The sequence below is a fragment of the Anneissia japonica genome, unplaced genomic scaffold, assembly GCF_011630105.1.
Source record: "Anneissia japonica isolate Jap-2015-1 unplaced genomic scaffold, ASM1163010v1 scaffold3709_len703521_cov189, whole genome shotgun sequence".
NCBI lineage: Eukaryota > Metazoa > Echinodermata > Crinoidea > Comatulida > Comatulidae > Anneissia > Anneissia japonica.
Genome location: NW_022694779.1, coordinates 102,220 through 121,748, shown reverse-complemented (window position 1 = coordinate 121,748; position 19,529 = coordinate 102,220). Strand labels below are relative to the sequence as shown.

At 32.6% G+C, this 19,529-nt stretch overlaps 1 protein-coding gene across 1 annotated transcript in view; it reads right to left on the bottom strand.

Moving 5' to 3' along the window:
• The window catches only part of LOC117101290 (protein jagged-1b-like), a 74,497-nt gene that overhangs the window by 28,542 nt on the left and 26,426 nt on the right, over nt 1–19,529 (bottom strand). The window contains exons 6-10 of the mRNA XM_033241246.1: nt 17,115–17,245; nt 10,037–10,165; nt 4,190–4,303; nt 1,478–1,591; nt 242–355 (exon numbers count right to left, since the gene is read on the bottom strand). Coding sequence (XP_033097137.1) covers nt 242–355; nt 1,478–1,591; nt 4,190–4,303; nt 10,037–10,165; nt 17,115–17,245 — 602 coding nt within the window. The remainder of the gene's footprint in view (nt 1–241; nt 356–1,477; nt 1,592–4,189; nt 4,304–10,036; nt 10,166–17,114; nt 17,246–19,529) is intronic.

The window sequence follows — 19,529 nt, the reverse complement described above, 5'->3', positions numbered from 1 at the left end:
AGAGGGAGACCTATATATTTTTTTTGCTTTGTTTTTAAATTCCTCTACAGGTCCTCTAATTCAACAGAAGTCAGGCGCATCCTGTTTTGCAATATTACACGCTAACATTATTCCAAAGAAAATGTATGGAATCAAGAACATATGTTGCCCTTGAACATTGAAATGTTCGTTGTATTTTATGTGGCTGATATGACCATATATAGAACGGAAGTTGATATGAAGCAATGGGTAACATGCTTACTTGTGTCGCAGTCTTTTCCTGTCCAACCGGGATGACAATCGCAGAAGTAATCACCTTGGGCATTACGACATGTGAACGCATTTTGACAAGGACTACCGAGGCATTCGTTTTTATCTGTTAAAGGTTAAATGTTGAGTTTTTAGCATTGCATAACAATAAAATGTATGTGTCTATAAATAGGAGCATAGGCATGGATCTATCCATTAATATAAAACATTACAGTAGTTTGGTGCTCAAAATGTATTTCTTTTAAAACCATAATACAGTATATTGGTAATATACTTTTTTACTTTTTTTTTTTACTTTTTTTTTTTTGGAATGTTCAAATTATATTCTAACAATGTTATGTAATCCAGGGGCGGATTTTGGGGGGGCCAGCCCGGCCCCGGTTCCCCCTTTTGGGAGGTAAAAAAAGAAAAAAGAAAGAAAAAAAGAAAGAAAAAGAAAAAAATGATAGCCCAGAACGCCTCAAATGTTATTTTCGGGCGTCTAAAACACTAAAATTTCGCCTAGGATATTGTTGTCTCGATCGGCCTAAATTTCGGCCCCCCCTTTTTGGACATCTCTGGATCCGCCCCTGTAATTGCTGGGTTGGATCCTGCAAACAGAAAGGAAAGAAGAAGAAAGACAATCTTTACATCAGTACCGAACCCCCACCCAATGCGCTCATGGAATTATACTATTGTATTTTCAAAATTATGTTAATTTTAATCAACTGAAATAATATAAATGTTTCTTGTTAAAATTACGGCCTAAATTAACTATATATAATTATCAAAAAATTTAATAAAATACATTCATAGTGACTGTTGGAATGACGCCATAAAAATGGAACAATTGATTGATTGATTGAAAGCAAACAGATTTATAGTGCAGACTGGAAATTTTAAGAGACTTTCAGGTATAATAAATGTTACCAATTACTTAAAATTGCCTAGATTTTTTATCAGTTCAGCCAAAGAACATCACACACCACAGGAGCAATAATGGAAACCCATAAACTGGTCTCCATTAGATGAGGCAGCTCTGTCGTAACAGGTGCGACGACTTCCATGCTCCAAATAAAGCATGAAATTAAAGGTGTATACTTAGTTTTTACGTAGCCTCCGTTTCCGCAAACATGTTAAAGTTGTTTTAGGGCAGTAAAGTACTTATCAATCAAGAGTAATTTACAGCTAATGGAGTACAAATCATTTTAACTGTTCATACACTAGGGTTCTTAATTATATCACTTACCTAACTGACACAGTGGACCTTGCCACTGTTCTAGACAAATGCACTGGAATCCATTAACAAGGTCAACACACAATCCCCCATTTACACATGGCTGGTTGGCACAGTCATTGATATCTAGAAGAATATCATGTTTTAATGCGTTAGCATATCTGTGTCAAAGCATGGTATCATAATGATTGCTGGATGTGTGAGCATGGATGGATGGAGGTGAAAGCAAGGATGAATGCTGATGAAAGTAATTCTTGATGGATGCAACAATAATTGTAGACAGTAATCATTTATAATAAGCAATATAAAGATCAACAAAGCGCAAGCTCGGTGGTCTAGTGGTTATGAACCCAGGCTGGTTATTTGGAAGCCGCAGGTGCAATTCCCACCTGAATCACTTGCAAATTTTCCTTCTTTTAAAAAAAATTATATTATGATATAATTTAGAAAGCTATTCTCGGACAAAAACACATTGTGCAGATAGTATAAATGATAACATGAGATATTACAATGCACATTGCCAATTTAAACACAATAGATGACCAGATATCTATACATATTTACTAATATTTTATATATTTCTATTTATTTATTCATTTAAACCATGATTAAAAATAGATTAACATTAAAATATTGTTCCTATATTTTTTATATATACTAATAAACTGAATGATAATGAGTCTAATGATTTTCATAGTAAAATGTCTGAATGAGTAAAATTGTTTCGATTCTCATCTCACTGGAATCTTTGTTTAAACTGAACTAATCAAAAGTGTTTAAATATTTTTTCCAAGTTTCATCACAAACAGCAATATCTTTCTAATAATGCTCTGTGATTAGACAACTAATGTGTACTGTACCATACCATGCACAAAATACGCTGAAGAGCAAGCACATCAAAGACATATTTTGGCACTTAAAAAAAAAAAATGTAATGCATGGGTAGGTAGCCTATTACTGGTACTGGTACTTGTAGCTGTCTGATTTCAGACATTCGGCAGCCATTGACATTATGTTGGCGTTAAAAGACTAACCCATTAAAACATAGTTTGCAGACAATCATACAATGTGTCAATAACCAGATTTTTGTGGGAAAAAACTCATTAACAGTGTTTTCATTCTTCTTTCACATTACGTTTAAGTGCAACCTTTTGAAAACAAATTTGCGAGTAGTCATGCTAATGGTCTGGGCTATATTCGCAGAAAATTTAAAATATAACGAGATAAGGGTTCTTGTAAATACAACACCATATCTCTAACATACAAGCTAAAAACCATAAATGATGCCCTATACGATGGGCCAGCCAACCAATAGTGTATTTATTTTTGCAATATTTAAAATAGGAAAAGACACGTGTTAATTCAACTTTATCTTTTTAAGTTTGTATTTTGTAATTCCATTATGAGATTCACAAGCATGTATATTCTCACATGCCTATAGTCGCACTTGTCACAAGGGTTTCATCAGACCATCTGCCAGTGTAGAGTAACATTCTGCCATTTTGTGCCTTTTAATCAATTTGCCTGACAGATGAAATAAGCTTTCTTTCCCATAATTCTATGAATTTCAGTCTAATAACGCAGAAAAAATGTATCTGGTTTAACAGAAGGAATTTTGGATGAAAAACTCTGGGTGGCCTGAGGCCACTTGTCACCTTAGCACAATAGTATATTCATTTTGGGTTATCAAATCCAAAAAAGGCCCATTTGAAGATTGTATGAATCAAGTGGATTGCACCATATGAGTTCCATTTCATATTAGCGGATTTAACAGACAGTATGACTTCATCATATCTATTTCTAGATATGAATATCCTCTCATCGCACTTGTCAAAGTTTAATCAAATTTTGATATGCTACCAAGAACCTGTAATTGTTGTTTCCTTTAACTGAACATTATGGGAATGTATGAAATACTTGGCCTACACCAAGCTTGTACATTAAAATGTCAAAGCTGTTTACATATGATGAAGACGAAGCATGGGAACAGACTAACGTATAACCTTTAATAGTGGAAAATTTTTTTTTTCATATCATTAATTTCACATTTATTACAACTTTATGTTTTAATTGCACTTAGTTTAATCTGATTCTTTGGATAATTAGATTGATTTTTTTTTTCATGTCATAGCAATGATTTATTATAAATTCTGGTTATCATATTTATTATTATTATTTATTTATTCTTTATACTATACTGTATATTGCACTGATTTTTAAAGTGGTACAGTTTAAACATAACAAAAATATATACAATATATAGAATTGATTAACAATAATTAATTTGCTAGCCATTTTGTAAGGATTGTCAATAGCAAATATATAACTGTCCTACTTGTAAATGACAATTCTTTTCACAACACAAACACTCACATACGCAATACTTTACTCAAACTAAATCTTAATATGAGGTTTAGGGAATGGAGTTGTGTTTGGTCGTGAGAAAAAAAATCCTACAACACTGACAGGAATTGAACCCAGGATCCTAGGTTTGGAAGGCAAGCACCTTAACCACCAAGCTACAGCTCAAATAAATTAAATAAGAATAACATCATTATCAAATTATTGTTGATAATATTATTTTGCTTTCCTATAGTGAGAGTTAAAAAACATATAATCAACACACATTTAGATACTACCAAACTATATGCATGAAAATTTCTAAATAAATATGAAGAGGTTTAAAACATTTCTACAAATGACTTTTCAGTCATAAAAAATTACCTTCAGTACAAGTTTCACCTTCCCAGCCAAGAGTACAGAAGCAATTGAATTCATCCCCACTTTCTTGGCATGTTCCCCCATTCTGACAAGGGTCAGTGGCACATGGACGTTGGGCTGCAAAAATGAAGAGAACACACAAAAATTAAGTGGAGGTTCTAAACTTATAAATACTGAACAAATTTTTTTTTTCTTATAGATTTTGAAATAGTTACTTAAATCTGACAAATAACTTGCAAACACTAATAATTTTAGTGCAGTGCACATGGTTTTAGTTCATCTCAGCAGGCCCAGACAACACCACAGCTCTTTGTTGTTTAGAATAGGCATGAAGGGGAATTCCCAAGTTATACCTTTGTTGTATAGGTAATCTTACAATATTTTCATGTTCTTTAATTAAATAAAAGGTATAAAGTGATGAATTAATACACTAGACACATGGTTTTATTTGAACACTTTATTATGACATTGTAGAGTGATGAATAAAAACACTAAACACACGGTTTATTCGTAGGCCTAGAGGCTAGGTCTAGCCTAGGTAACAATGTTTGTTTGTTCATAACTATTGAGTGTTACGTACGCTTTAGGTCGAAGGTCACCACACATTTTATTTTTAATAAGTATTTTTGTTTTATTTTCTTTCAGTACATTTACTAATTTAAATAAATGATTACTATGCAGACATTTTTTTCCATTTCGCGATAGCTTTGATGATTTCAAAGTGAAAATTGTCACAGTGTCACAGTATAGTGCTAAAATTACTGTAATGGCCGTTGACAAAATTTTGTCGCTAAAAAACAGCTCTCCTCAATATCTTGAGAGCTGTCAGTAGCTCTCCTTCTTTTCCTTTAAATCAAGGTCTGTCCTCCCCTTTCAATCCATAAAAAATTCCAAAATGCCCTTTAGAACACCCAGTAGGTAATTTTCTTAGAATGTCTGAAGTCTCCGGTTCAAATCCCTGGGTGCCAAATATTTATATCTCTCTAGTTGTCCTTCAAAATATACATGACATTTTCGCTTGTAAAAATTCCTCAGGGCACAGCCATTTATCCCACGATTCTGTAGACTACATTTCCTGTTCCTTGGGTTTCCAAAAAATTGGGTCAAATAATTTTAGTTAGAATCAAAAGGTACTCAGACACTGATTTAATTAGGAACCAATATCAGACTAGACTTTATATAAAATTAAACATAGAAATATGAATCCCATATTTGTGAAAAACATTTCTATATTTTTTTAGAATGATTTCAAATGTAATGAATTTTAACTATATGACTACACTATTTTATGTTACAGAGGCAGGTTTATAGGTAATAGGGCAGGCAGCCAGCCTTGGCTTCCCTAAATGTTTGATAAACATATGCAAATAAATATTGAATCCATTTCTATTTTATTGTTTTTTATACTGATTATCTACTTTTTCATTTACTTTGGATATCAGTAAATTGAAAAAATGTAAGTACATTTTAGACTATTGTTCTGAAAAATACAATATTTCCGAGTGCCTTATGATTTTTTTGACATTTGGATTGCACATTGAATTATCTCAATAATACCCTGAAAAGGTTGTTTTTCTCAAGGATATAATTGATAATTCATAACTATCAATATTTTTCTAAATCCTATTTTATAACAATTATGTGGGTTGCATTATTGTTAAAGGTTTCAACAATTACGTTTTATCCTCGGAGTCCCTTTTTCCCAAGAATTGAAACTACTGATGCGCCCAAGTTGTAAGTACATTTTAGACTAATTGTTCTGAAAAATACAATATTTCCGAGTGCCTTATGATTTTTTTGACATTTGGATTGCACATTGAATTATCTCAATAATACCCTGAAAAGGTTGTTTTTCTCAAGGATATAATTGATAATTCATAACTATCAATATTTTTCTAAATCCTATTTTATAACAATTATGTGGGTTGCATTATTGTTAAAGGTTTCAACAATTACGTTTTATCCTCGGAGTCCCTTTTTCCTAAGAATTGAAACTACTGATGCGCCCAAGTTGTAAGTACATTTTAGACTAATTGTTCTGAAAAAATACAATATTTCCGAGTGCCTTATGATTTTTTTGACATTTGGATTGCACACTGAATTATCTCAATAATACCATGAAAAGGTTGTTTTTCTCAAGGATATAATTGATAATTCATAACTATCAATATTTTTCTAAATCCTATTTTATAACAATTATGTGGGTTGCATTATTGTTAAAGGTTTCAACAATTACGTTTTATCCTTGGAGTCCCTTTTTCCCAAGAACTGAAACTACTGATGCGTCCAAGTTTGGCGACATCATTTAACCATGAATTACAGTCAATAATCAATTCGCTAATAAGCTAACCGTGACCTCATTTTCACCTGTTTTAATATGTATCCAAGTGCACAATGAACATTATATTTATAATTATACTTAAGTTAATTACTTCTGACAAACATTTCTTTTTCAGCAAATGGTGGTAGACCTACCGATTATAGACAGGAAGTGATTTTGTATACATTTATTGATAATTAAAGTATTATATAATAATTTGGTATTCTTATACCTTGGTGTTATTATGAGGTTTAAGTGTTGGACGGTAAAGGTCGTGTCATGACCTAGTATTAATAATTTTGTTTGTAATAGCTTATTTTCTTTCTTCAATCAAATTTCCAATTCAATTCCGTATTGGCAATACAGATTTGTAGATGAAGGAACTGACAAACTTTACATATTTACAGAAAGTTTTAATGATGTAACAATAGATTGGGATTAGGCTCCCCAGGGTAAAGAAATAAATAAAATAAAAATGATTAGTAAATACCATCAAAGATATAAATTTGCAATCATGAAAAGATTTTAAAGATTTTAACTTAAAACATGACTGCTCCTTCCAAGTGTAAAAAAAAACACTAAAAAAATTCTGTTCAAAAATGCTTGAGTCTACATAAATTAATTGTTCCACTATACTTTTTTTATTACTGTATGTAGAATATTACCAACACAGAAGAATTACTATCAGTGTTTCAACTAAATTTTTGTATACTAATTAAGGCCAATAACTTCTTTTAGTCTAGTTCTTAGGCAAAGTACCATTAGTTAGTTGGAGGGTACAGTGCCATAATTACCAACTTTTCCCCCCAAAAAATCAGTGAGAACATAGCAACGCACCACTGGCTGGGGTCCAAGGGGCCGCCTAGGGCCCACAGTTTGGGTCCATGGGGCGAAGGCCCATTGAAGCTTGAGCAATCTGGGAATTTTCACTATTGATTTGATTGATCTTGGACACTAAATTAAGTCAAATATATGTATACAAACTTAATAAAACCAAAAAGTTATACTCATTTAAATTTTACCATGTACATACAGTACACTAAACTAAGGATGAATGTTGCTTTGTACCCGACAGTTGCCTTGGTATAAAACTAAAACAATTTTTTACGGACTCGGGTCTTTTTGAAGATGGCTTATGTACCTTTTATTCATGATGTTACTATCATGTGGAAAACAATAAACAAACAAAGAAACTAAGATGATGAAACGAAGAAACCGTGACGGTGCGCGGTGCATTACTAGGTAATAAAAGCATACCAACGGCAGCAGGCATAAAGGGCGTCCTTTGTTGACGATTCCAGCGAGCGTACTGGACTTCCTATAGCCTTACTATTTGCTACACTAAACACTACAGATGAATGGCAAATGGTATATTTATTGGATATTACTGTATATATGCTGTTCGCAAATCTTTATTTATTATTTCATTTATTTATCTATTAGTGTAAAAATCTTGATCCGTGAGTAGCCTTGAAATCTGTGAATTTTTGTTCATCCGCAGTAAACCTGGCAAATGATAAATTATCAGCGAGTCTCACAGTCAATCTGTATATGCAGTGCTATATATAATATACAGTGATTAGTGTTGTCAATCGTTACCATGGTCCTTAGAGTTTCACTTCCTTGAAGAACAGGTGATCCCACTTCTTCCACAAATATTATTATTGAAGGACACTTAACATAAATTCTCAGGTATAATCCCACTTTGGTATAAGTGAACCCCTTAGTTTACGCCCAATTTTACGCAACGGATTTTCCTCGTGCAAAAGCCTTTAGGTTATGAGATGAAATGAGTAGGCTGACTTTTACAAACACTCAGTGCTGAAAAATTGCCTTTTGATTGAAAAGGGGATTCCCCGGGTATAATCCCTCCTTCTCCAAAATTGGCCCAATTTTGTGTTTCCAGGGACTACAGTACAAGAAACCCTAAAGGGCAACAACCTATAAAAGAAGCTTGTTATATTGTTAGATATATTACACAAAACATAGGCTAATCAACTCCATGCCTTACCATGCTTCCCTACCCACTTATCGTAAATGGACTCATTCTATCTAGAGAGAAACTACTGGCAATATCCCCCTAAAATCAAACCACTCAACAACATAATAAATGGCCAGAGAATTTTTCATAACTTTTACTTCATAACTTGATTATGCATCACCTTCAAAATATAACTCAGGTCACGTTCTCAATTATGCAATTCGACCAAATGTAAGAAAACCGCAGACATGTGGGATGAAGAGTATGATTTTTAACAATAGATAGATAAACAATTAAAATAAATTAGTTGAGTAAATTTCATGCCAAATAAACAAAAATTTGTTTCTCTATTCAAACCTTTTGTTAACAGGACGAAGGCCAATTTGTTTTGGCTGTGAGCTTTTTAATATAAAGTTGTTATGACATCAACATCGATTTGTGGAAAAAAAATTATAACGTAGCAAAAAAAAGTGGACAGGTGGCATGAGATACAAATTAAGTTTTCTACGGGACTTATAGCAATAAGAGATAATATTTTTAGTACAACCAATTTAATGAGATAAACTATATGTAGCTAGAATACAAAAATAAACCTTATTTACTTTATATTTATTATCATAATAATTTTTAAAAATTTTATTTATTTATTCATTCTAAAAGTAATCAATATTAAAAAGATTCAAGGATAAAAAACACAGAAAAGCACAAAAAGCAACTTATTTCCACTGTGGTCCCTAAATGAGAATAAAAAATACCAAAATAATAATAAAAAATAAATATGGAGACAATACAATAAATAAATTTTAAATACTACATAGAAAAATTAAATTTTCAAAAATAAACATCATCAAAATTAAACTATACTGTATTATGAAGTTTAGATATATAATGGAGTTCTTTAAATGTGTATAAAAGTGTAAAATATGTCAAAATTTAATTTTAATTTCATGATCTTAAAAAAAAGGGTCAAGGATAGAAGTACTTTTTTATTTTACTCATATTTAAAATATAAACTAGTGCCTAGATACTTTTAATAGCCAATTAAATTTAAATAATGATACTTGCATTTATGCAGGTTCCTGATACACCCACATAGTAAGATTCAACCCTGGCATGCAATCTGTATTCTTGTTTGTTTCTAAGCTTATCTTTAAGTCAATGCCTTTAAACAACCATTCCAATCGCCTCACTGGCTGACATGTCAATCAAATACGATTGACATCCTTACTACTACAATCTTCATAGTTTTGATTACTCTGCCTTGTTATCATTAATAGGAATCATATTTATTAGCTTAGAATTATAATAATAATAGGATATTTTTTTTGAAATATAACGGTAAATCAAATACAAAATAAGCTGCCACTGTAGATCTATAAAAATTTTTTTTTATTAAACATCGCAATACAAAGGAAACTTACGGGATCAATCCCACATAATCCAGCTTGAAAATCAAAATGCAGACGGATAAAAAATCTGGCATGCTTCGGGCAATGTCATCTAGAAACTGGGATTACTGTGGAGTATTGAAGGCTTAAGAAAGACTTACCAAATTCGCAGCTGGGTCCAAAGAATCCTTTGACACAATGGCAATCGTAGCCATCGCTTACTGACTGGTTATTAAGGCAAGTTCCCCCGTTGTGACACAGTTCCTCGTCGGAGCCGCAGGGGTCCAAGACTGTGAAGAGAATGTGCACATTAATCATGAGATGAATATATTATGACAGGTGCAGCTGAAAACATTCTCAAAGGATTTTAATGTCATTTGTTTCTTACCTAGGGCAATATTCACAAAATTATTGCTCAAAATGTCATTTGTTTCTTACCTAGGGCAATATTCACAAAATTAGTGCACAAAATGTTTTGATCAATTGTAATAAAATGCTTTTTTTGACTATATTTAAGTAGGCCTAATATATGATGTGTGTATACCACATTTGAGTGGAGATTGTTTTCCTTATAATATACACAACTTATATAAATTCAAAATATAAAAAAAAAATTAGCATCTTACAAATGAAAGAGATTTACATTGCCTCCTAGCAACCATTAATCTCTATATTAATATATAAGTTACAACATTAAACTTGTTATTGTTATTTTAAAAATTGAAAAAAAACCACAAAACATAAATGAAAAGTAGTTGAAAATACAGATAGATGAATTTGCATGAAACAATTATCAACTTGTGTTATAAAAACTGCAAATTAAATACATTAAAAAAAAAAGAATTGATATGAGAAATCCTAAAATCAATAATTATCATAATTGTCATTTCACTTTATGATAAAAACTTCTATTAGGCCCTATAAAAAATATTATTAGTTTATCACCCTATCTGGGCAGGAAAAGTGATGAGGGAGGGAGGTTTTTTTTTTTTAAATTTTTATTTTGCTAAAGTCAAATATCACCCTTGGGTTGTTTGCTGGTGCAGTGATATTCAAAGTAAAACATGATTTAGATAAGGCAATATCTACTAACTATATAATAAAATAAATGAAAGAAATAAATTAAAAAAATTTCAAAAATTTTTTTTTTCAAAAACAAATTTTTTCCCCAGTACCATAAAAGACATGAGCGTGAGGGTGATAAACTAATAATTTTTTTTATTGGGCCTTAACCCTTCTCATAATGTATTCCTTATATTATAGAAATATCAATTAGGCTCACTTATAAATGAATAAAATAGTAGGACATTTATCCTCAAAATTAATAGTAAAAAAGAAAGTCTGTAGAATAAGATGCATTATTATATTAAAAGAAGTATTCACCTGTAAACATTTCATACTAAATACAAATAACACCCTATAATAAGTAAGGGGTAACAGTAATTAATGTAATCACTGTAGTAAAACATGAGTTCTTATCATTCTGGTTAGAGCAAAACCAGATATTATATTTACCTATAAATACAAACACTATCCTATCAATAGGTATTCTCAGAGGGGGTAAAAGTAATTAAAGTAATCTTCATAAAACATGGGTTTTATCATTCTGAGTAATGTATTATGAAAGATGGATGAAAAGGTTATTTTTTAGAACCACTTTAAGTTGATGAACTTTTATAATATTAGTAATCATATCTACCTCAGATAAGGTTCACAAAAAACAAACCCATTTCCAATGTCCATTTAATATAACTCTGTGAGATGTCATTAAATTTTCTATCACAATATGAAAAATAAAACGAAAAAAAAAAAAAAACGAAAAAAAAAACACAGACTACAAACATTTGTTTTTGAATAAATGAATTGGTAAATTTTGTTAGTTTTACTTCTTGAGTTGGCATGGAGGGTTATTTACAAAACTCATTTTTATTTATCTTTCCAACTACAATTAAACTTGTTTCTAAACTGAATTGAAAATTTTGTTTACTCTACTCTAAAATAGTACTTGAATCAGTATGGTTGTAGTTAGAAAAACTACATATATTTAGTTTTCTTTTCTTGGATGTTTAGTATGCCTTGAAGTTATTTGCTAATAAAACAGGAAGGGATGTGTAAATATGGGCCTGAATATTGACCCATCATCTCATATTGGGATTGACCGACATCACAACATTGTTCAATATTGAACTGTCTTCTCAATGACAATGACCGATATTCATGGCATCGCTGAATTATCAAAACAAAGATATTGTCAAAATGTTTTATAATTTTATTCAGCATTCATTAAAATTTTAAAAGTGGTAGTTTATTCACTGAATTTTTTATTTGTTTAAAGTTCCACAGCCAATGTTTTCAAATACTAAAAAAATAAAGTATTCCTTAGCATAAAAAGACAGGATAAATTGATGTACTATCATCTTTGTAATACTTAATATATTAAAGAGACAATATATACAGTAATATATTAAAGAGACCATATATACAGTAATATAAATTTTCCAATTTTTTAAAATACTTTTTATATTTTATAACATTATCTAAATTCATTTCTATTTAACCACATTCATTTAAAATTCCACAGCCAATGTTTTCAATCACTAAAAAAATAACGTAGTCCTTAGCGTAAAAAGACAGGATAGATTGATGTACTATCACCATTATAATACTTAATATATTAAAGAGATAATATATAATATAAATTTTCCAATTTTTTTTTTATACTTCTTTATATTTTATAACCTTATCTAAATTAATTTCTATCCATCCATACTCATTTAAAATCTACAAATTGTTCGTTCACATTTGCAGGTATTTGGAAAAAAAAATATTGAAGGAAAAGATTGGTATATGATACTGTCTTTAATGAATGTTTTGCCAGGACACATGGTTGAATTGATAGGCACACTTCCATATACCACAAAATTCATCAACAGGCACTAGAATCACAAAGGCGGTTCCGGTGTTAAATCTTACCTTTTCCCTCCTGGGACAACAAACACACCCCTTGGGATTAATCACACAGCCTATGGCATGAAAGCACTGGATAAGGACTACAAGAAAATCTTAACAAAAGGCAAGTAGTACTTGACAATCTGCGTATATCATCTGTGATGGTACGGCCTTGAGTGGGCCTGATCTGCTTTAACCAACCAACAGGTTGAGTGTACGTGCTACAAGTGTTTCCAAACTTGCTTGAGATCCAGCACAGGTGAATTCAAGCTTATTAATCGCGATAACAAAACAAAAAGCACAATAAAAAAATTGTTTATCTACCTTACCTGTTTTCTTCATCAATCTGTTTGATTACAAGATGATAAGACTTTCATCGAAAAACCTAAAGTACCATTTTCCAAGATTTTAATTAAAGTAATGATAGTGATGCTCTATAGGTGTGGTAGGTGAGAGGTTGGTCCAAGTTATTCACATCTGGCACCCTAGTATACATTAGATGTAGTAGTGGATGGGTGTAGGTCCGAAGTACTTTACTCCATCCCCCACCCCCCACATTCTTTCATATTCCCAATAGATGTGATATCTGTTGGGTAGGTCTAAAATATCATTTTCTACTGTAATTACATTACTATTATTTAAACTAATAGTGTATTAAATTTAATTAATATAATTTCCATATCCATACAGTATAAAGTCAAGCATTTATGGTGGTCAGCATTAAGTCCGAGAAAGGTATGGGGTTTATATTCATTTTATTTGATTTAATTTAAATACTTTATCCATTATTAGTCTATATTTGCATTATTATTTCAATTAAAATATGGGTTGTATCATTCTGAGTAATGGATTATAATAGATGGATGCAAAGGTTATTTTTTAGAATCACATTAGGTCTATAGAAATGTATAAGTATAAATACCTCCCAGCAAGTGCTGTAGCTCTGGGGAGGGTGCATAGTACGTTCCCCCCAACATGCGTTCCAAAGCACTTCCCATCATTGCAAATTTTCAAGGCCTTGGATAATTGATTAGAAATAAGTCAACTTGTTTATCTGCTCCAGATGAGTGCATTCATAAAACTTTGATCAATAACAATCAATAAATACTCTGAAAGTAAAGCTTCTTCAAAAAGTCATCAAGAATTCACATACTTTGAATATACTCTCTGTATAAAGATGTATTCTTACTGTATCCAAATTCTTGGATCGTAAAGTCTGATCAGAAAATCAGATGAGTGTGTAATAATAATGGGGATGCTGGCGTGCAACACATGGGAAACCCAGTCCAAATTTTGGTTCAGAGTCATTGTGAACTTATCTTAATTTGTATAATATATATTTGTAATATCTAAAAGTTAAAAAAAAAAAAATTAAACTATAAAAACTATATCTAATTTTAAAAACAGATATTGCTTTATACTGGTGTATATTTGGCAATTTTTTTAATTCAGAAGTTTTTTTTAAATGGTTAATAACTGACATTGAAAAGAATGTTGCCCACCAATGCCAAAAAAAAAAAAATGTATGGCACTTGTGTACCTCAGGTAAGTCTTTCAGGTTTAGTAGTATCATGCACTGCCAAGCACATTACTACAAATACAGGAACTTGTAGGACCTGGTATTCAAGGTTCATAACACAATATACAATAATGATCATCAATTGAGACACTCCTTAAATTTGTCATCTTTTGATGGCATGATGATTAATATTAACTGATTAATAATCTCATTAATAAAATATTGATTACAATAATATTTTAGTTTCCAAGTACTTGCACTACTATTGTTACTATTGAAAGACATGGCCATGTTTTTGGTGCAAAGGAGGGAGTTACCAAGCTTTAGTAAATTTTTTTTTGTACTTTTTATTTTTATCTACACTTGGTAGCGGCAGATGTCAGAGACTTTTCTTAGATAGACGAAGACGCTAAACAAATAAATTATTATTATTATACACAGCCTTATACTGTTATACACAGCCTTATACTGTATACACAGCCTTATAAGATGATCCGTGTATACGATGACCCCTGAATTTCATAAGATTTTTTGATGATTTTTGTAGATTGAGCGCATAAGGTATTTCTCCGGTGTGCTGCCTTTTATGGTATTGATACTGCATCCAGCTGGCTAAAAACAGAGCCAAATGTAGGGCCAATCTTCCAAATTATGGGTTTTAACTGTTCATCGAAAATCTTGTTTTCCCACATTTAAAAATACATTCATTCATACTAACAGTTAGTAGATTCACTTGTTACAGACAATCCACACATAAGACGTTATGTTTTAAAAATAAAAATATGTTCTATGTTGCGTGTATAAGACTCCTCCCTGTTTTTCCATCGTAATTTGTTATTTTAAGCTTCATCTAATACGCAAGTATATGGTTTTTTTTTTGCCAAGTACAATAAGCAAACGGTAGTTGAAATTGGCAGGAAAAGTGGAAAACAGAAAGCACACTGGATATATCAACAGTGTTAACATGCACTATATTTTACTCAAATGATTTCCTTAAAAAACATCCTTAGGTAACCGCTACCATCCTTTTCGGCAGCTGTGATCCACACCTCATCCTGACTAGCCTCCATCCACTCCCATTCCTAATATCCTTACCCCACGCCATCCGGAACGACATCCTTCCAATAGTTAGAATTTACAGTTTTAAACCCAGTTATAGTTTTCAAATAAATGATTGATTACAGAATAAAATTCACTTTTATCTATATATAGTAATAATTATGACTAAAAAATATCTTACAACTAAGTAGGCCTATGTACTTGTGTTTTTCACCTCAACTCTATAGTAGTTTAAATTTTTTAGTTCGAAAAATGTTTTTTAGTTCGAAAAATAACTTTCACACGTTGGTAGATTTAGTTATTTGATCTCCAGTTGAATTGTTCTGAACCAGAAAGCAAAAGCTGAATGGCAGACAGGTAAAGACTTGAATACTAGATCCATCACAGGACTAGCGGGTCAAGCCCCATTGCTTCACTCCATTCCAAGCCATCAAACCTTCTACACATATCCATAAGTCATAGCAAAACATAATGACAACTAGGGTGCGCTGGCTATAACTAGCTGAGGCTGAGTGAGACATACCACATGCTTTCTATTAAAAGCAATTTGGTAACAGGCCAGGCATGCTTGCTTAATCTATATGATGAGAATCCCAGGGCCAGACCACCTCTATCCCCATTTGGCCTTCGCTTGAAAGAGACCATAGGGAGGCCTGGCATTTTCAGTGTAGTACCTGTGAACAAGCAATTGGCTGGGCCTAATTCAGTCGCATTGCAACATGTGTAAATTCTTCCCACCACTGTATTTTGTTTTCTTAGGATGACTTATACGAGATTAGCATCACCACAGATACTATTAATACATACCTGTGACATTACTATGGCAACCTGTTTCTACCATCAGATGCATATTAGGAGATGTGGAAAAGCAAAGATTATGAAGGCAAACAGAGGATAAGCCTCTAAGGTGAGCAAATCCAATGACCTATTCTTTATGGATCCCTAGATACCGAATGCAATTCTTTTGACAACAACCAGAGATAAAGTTGATTGTTGTTGCATAGCAAAGAATTGACACTATCAGCAATACTATAATCATTTGAATTTCCAAATTTTGCGGTCCATTTCTCAATATGATGTTATAATAATTATTGATTGGCCCTCATTAAATAGGAAATCGTAATCAGCAGCCGCAGTGCAGTGCCAACCAAGGTACAACATATAACAGATACATACGGATACAAAAATTGTTCTTAACCCATCTAACTCTCAATATAAGGGTTATTCGAGGAGCTAAGGGAAGGGAAATTAAAACCCAATGCTGGCCGTGGGGGAATGGGGGGGTGTGAGGAACAATACCTCTCAGCCAACTGCTCAGCTTGTCTGTAAATATAATATGTGAATCATTGCTAGTTACGTTGGAAACTTTTAATTACAATTATATAATCAATCAATGACTGCGATGTTACCTGAAAAAAATTGGTCCGGTGTGCACTATGGCTCATGTGGATATTAAAGAACGCAGTACAGTACTCTTTGAAAAAAAGTAGTGAACGTCTTCCCCCTGTACTTTCAGACGGACCCCATTGGAAACGAGTCTTCAGACTTTCGTGCGTTATCTACAGTGTATTTCACACGGAAGTAATCAACTATTCATATACCATATAAGCTGGTAAATGTCTTGCACCGATCATAATTTCTTTTTCACTAAGCGCCACTTTTTTTACCATTACTTGATATATATAGACAGAAAGTTATTTAAATTTACTTACATTGATTGCAATACCGTCCTCCCCAGCCTAGTTCGCAAAAACATTCAAACGGCGCACTACACCAGGCATTCTCACACATTGGATGAACAACGCATATGTTGCAAAACTCTCCCTGCCAACCGTGAGCACATCTGTAAAAATCGCATTTCAAAAACAATTTATTCATTTAAAAGAATAATCAGGCTTGGAAAAAAATCTTTTAAAAACTGACCCCTCCCCCCACCAAAATTTCTCCGGGGAAATGTGCGATGCCCGAATACTGGTTGCACACTTTTTCCAGTACAGAAAATAATAGAGGAAAAAAATTTTATTTCGCAGAGATAGATACAAACAAATATCTTTTAAATATTTTGCATATTGTCAGGCTTGCCAAAAGTTAAGGTCAAACGGTAAACTTAATGAAAACGTACTTATTAGCATCCACAGATTGTGTCAAATCATTTGCAAACATAATTACTCCGGTCATCAAATAAATTCATATAACAAACACGCACAAATGTGCAACCTCCTTCGCTTCCTGCGGAGCATTACAAAAGTTTAACAAAAGGGCCATTAACACGTAGCAGCTTATTTTTGCCAACAAGTAAGCCTTCACTGTCTTTAAGTAGCTGCCAAGAGGAAGGGGAAAAGTTTTTAATGGAGGCACTGTCTTGGGTATCACAAAAGTTATTGTGGTAATTAAATATTAAATTCTTTTATGCATGGTTGTTCCATAGAAAGAGTGGGGAAAAAAAATAGAAAGATGTGGAACCAGAGAGAAGGATGAAGTGAGAATGCACTGAGACTAATGGATGGGAGAATAATAAAGAGGAAATAGAAAAAAAGATGGAAGAAGTAATGGTGCAAAAGGGAATGAAAGGAAGGAATAGGGCAAGGCGAGTCACGATGGCAAGAAAGAAACTTAATTTTTGCCAACAAGTAAGCCTTCACTGTCTTTAAGTAGCTGCAAAGTGGAAGGGCGAAAAGGGTTCAATGGGGGAACTATCTTTAAATCAAAAGTTATCATTAATATTTTATGCACAGTTGTTCAATAGAAAGGGTGGGAAAAGAAAAGAGAAAGATGTGGAACCAGAGAGAAGGATGAAGTGCGAACGAGCTGAGAGAAAAGGATGCGAAAGATTAATAAAGCAGAGAAAATTCAAAAAAAGGTGGAAGAAGTAATTTTGAAAGGAAGGGATAGAAGAGGAATGGATGGAACAAGGAGGGTTGGAATGGGAAGAAAGAAATATGGTCGAAAGCAAAGTAGGAAGAGCTAAGTATGAAGATAGAGTTATGAAAAAGAACACAAGATGGAGGAGTGCCAGTGCAGGAACAATCAGGAGATGAAGAGATATTTGTGGATAGTATAAGGATGCTAAAGTTAGAAATGTTGTGTCCGAATTGACAGTGTCAATTAAGTGACGGAGAACAAAACTCTTGGGGCAGCACAGCCTGTTGCTACGGCCGCGGCATGTATTTGGGCCATAGTGGCACGACGGCTGATGTACAGTATGGCTAGGGCCTAGCTTACAGTAGGACGAAATACATTGCTTAAGAAGAAATTTGCGTAAAAGTGAATTTGCAATCAGTATTAACTGTGATGGTTTAATCAACATTGTATTATATAATCATTGAAATGTTGCAATACATTCAATTTCTAGGCCTAAACTGGTGACGTCATACACAAAAACATGCACATTTCTTGGCGGATTGGTTCTGGAACGAGATAATAAAAGCCCTCTAATGATCACTACTAGCTGCCCATTATACTAAATTTATTATTAAAGTTAACTTGTGCAATAAACTAGAAATGGTATATTGTGGGTTATTAATAACACAAGGGTAAGTAACTTAAAATTGTTTTTCTTTAACACATGACATTACAAAGAAGGATTAAGGTATCATTATATCTGACATTAGAATCAACAAAGCCATTTAATAGGGAAAAAAAAGACAATTCTAAAGCTGTACATACTTTCCCACAGTGGTCGAAGGTATACTCACATGGAGAACCCTACAGATTGTTTATGTGTGTCTGGAATAGTACAGTGAGAGAGGGAATAAAACTTAAAGAACCAGGGGACTGGGAGGAGGGGGGAGGGAGGGGGAGATGGTATTTGAACCCCCAAGATGGGCTCCATAGGAAGAGTTCTAGTGGTGGTCAGGAAACAAAGCTGCATTCTTATGCATATAAAATGTGAATTTTATCACCATTAATAAAAATATATGAGGCAAGAGGTGCTTTAGTATGTCAGGGGGGTGCTCACTTGAAAAGGGGATACAGGCGAACCATAAAAATCCCTGTTATGGGCCTGAATAAATCAAGGTGAATAATATAATTTTAAATTTACCCACTGAATCAAGTAGGAATATTGCTGTTAATGTTACATTATAATTTTATTTATGACATTTACGATTAAACCAAATCTGAAACTT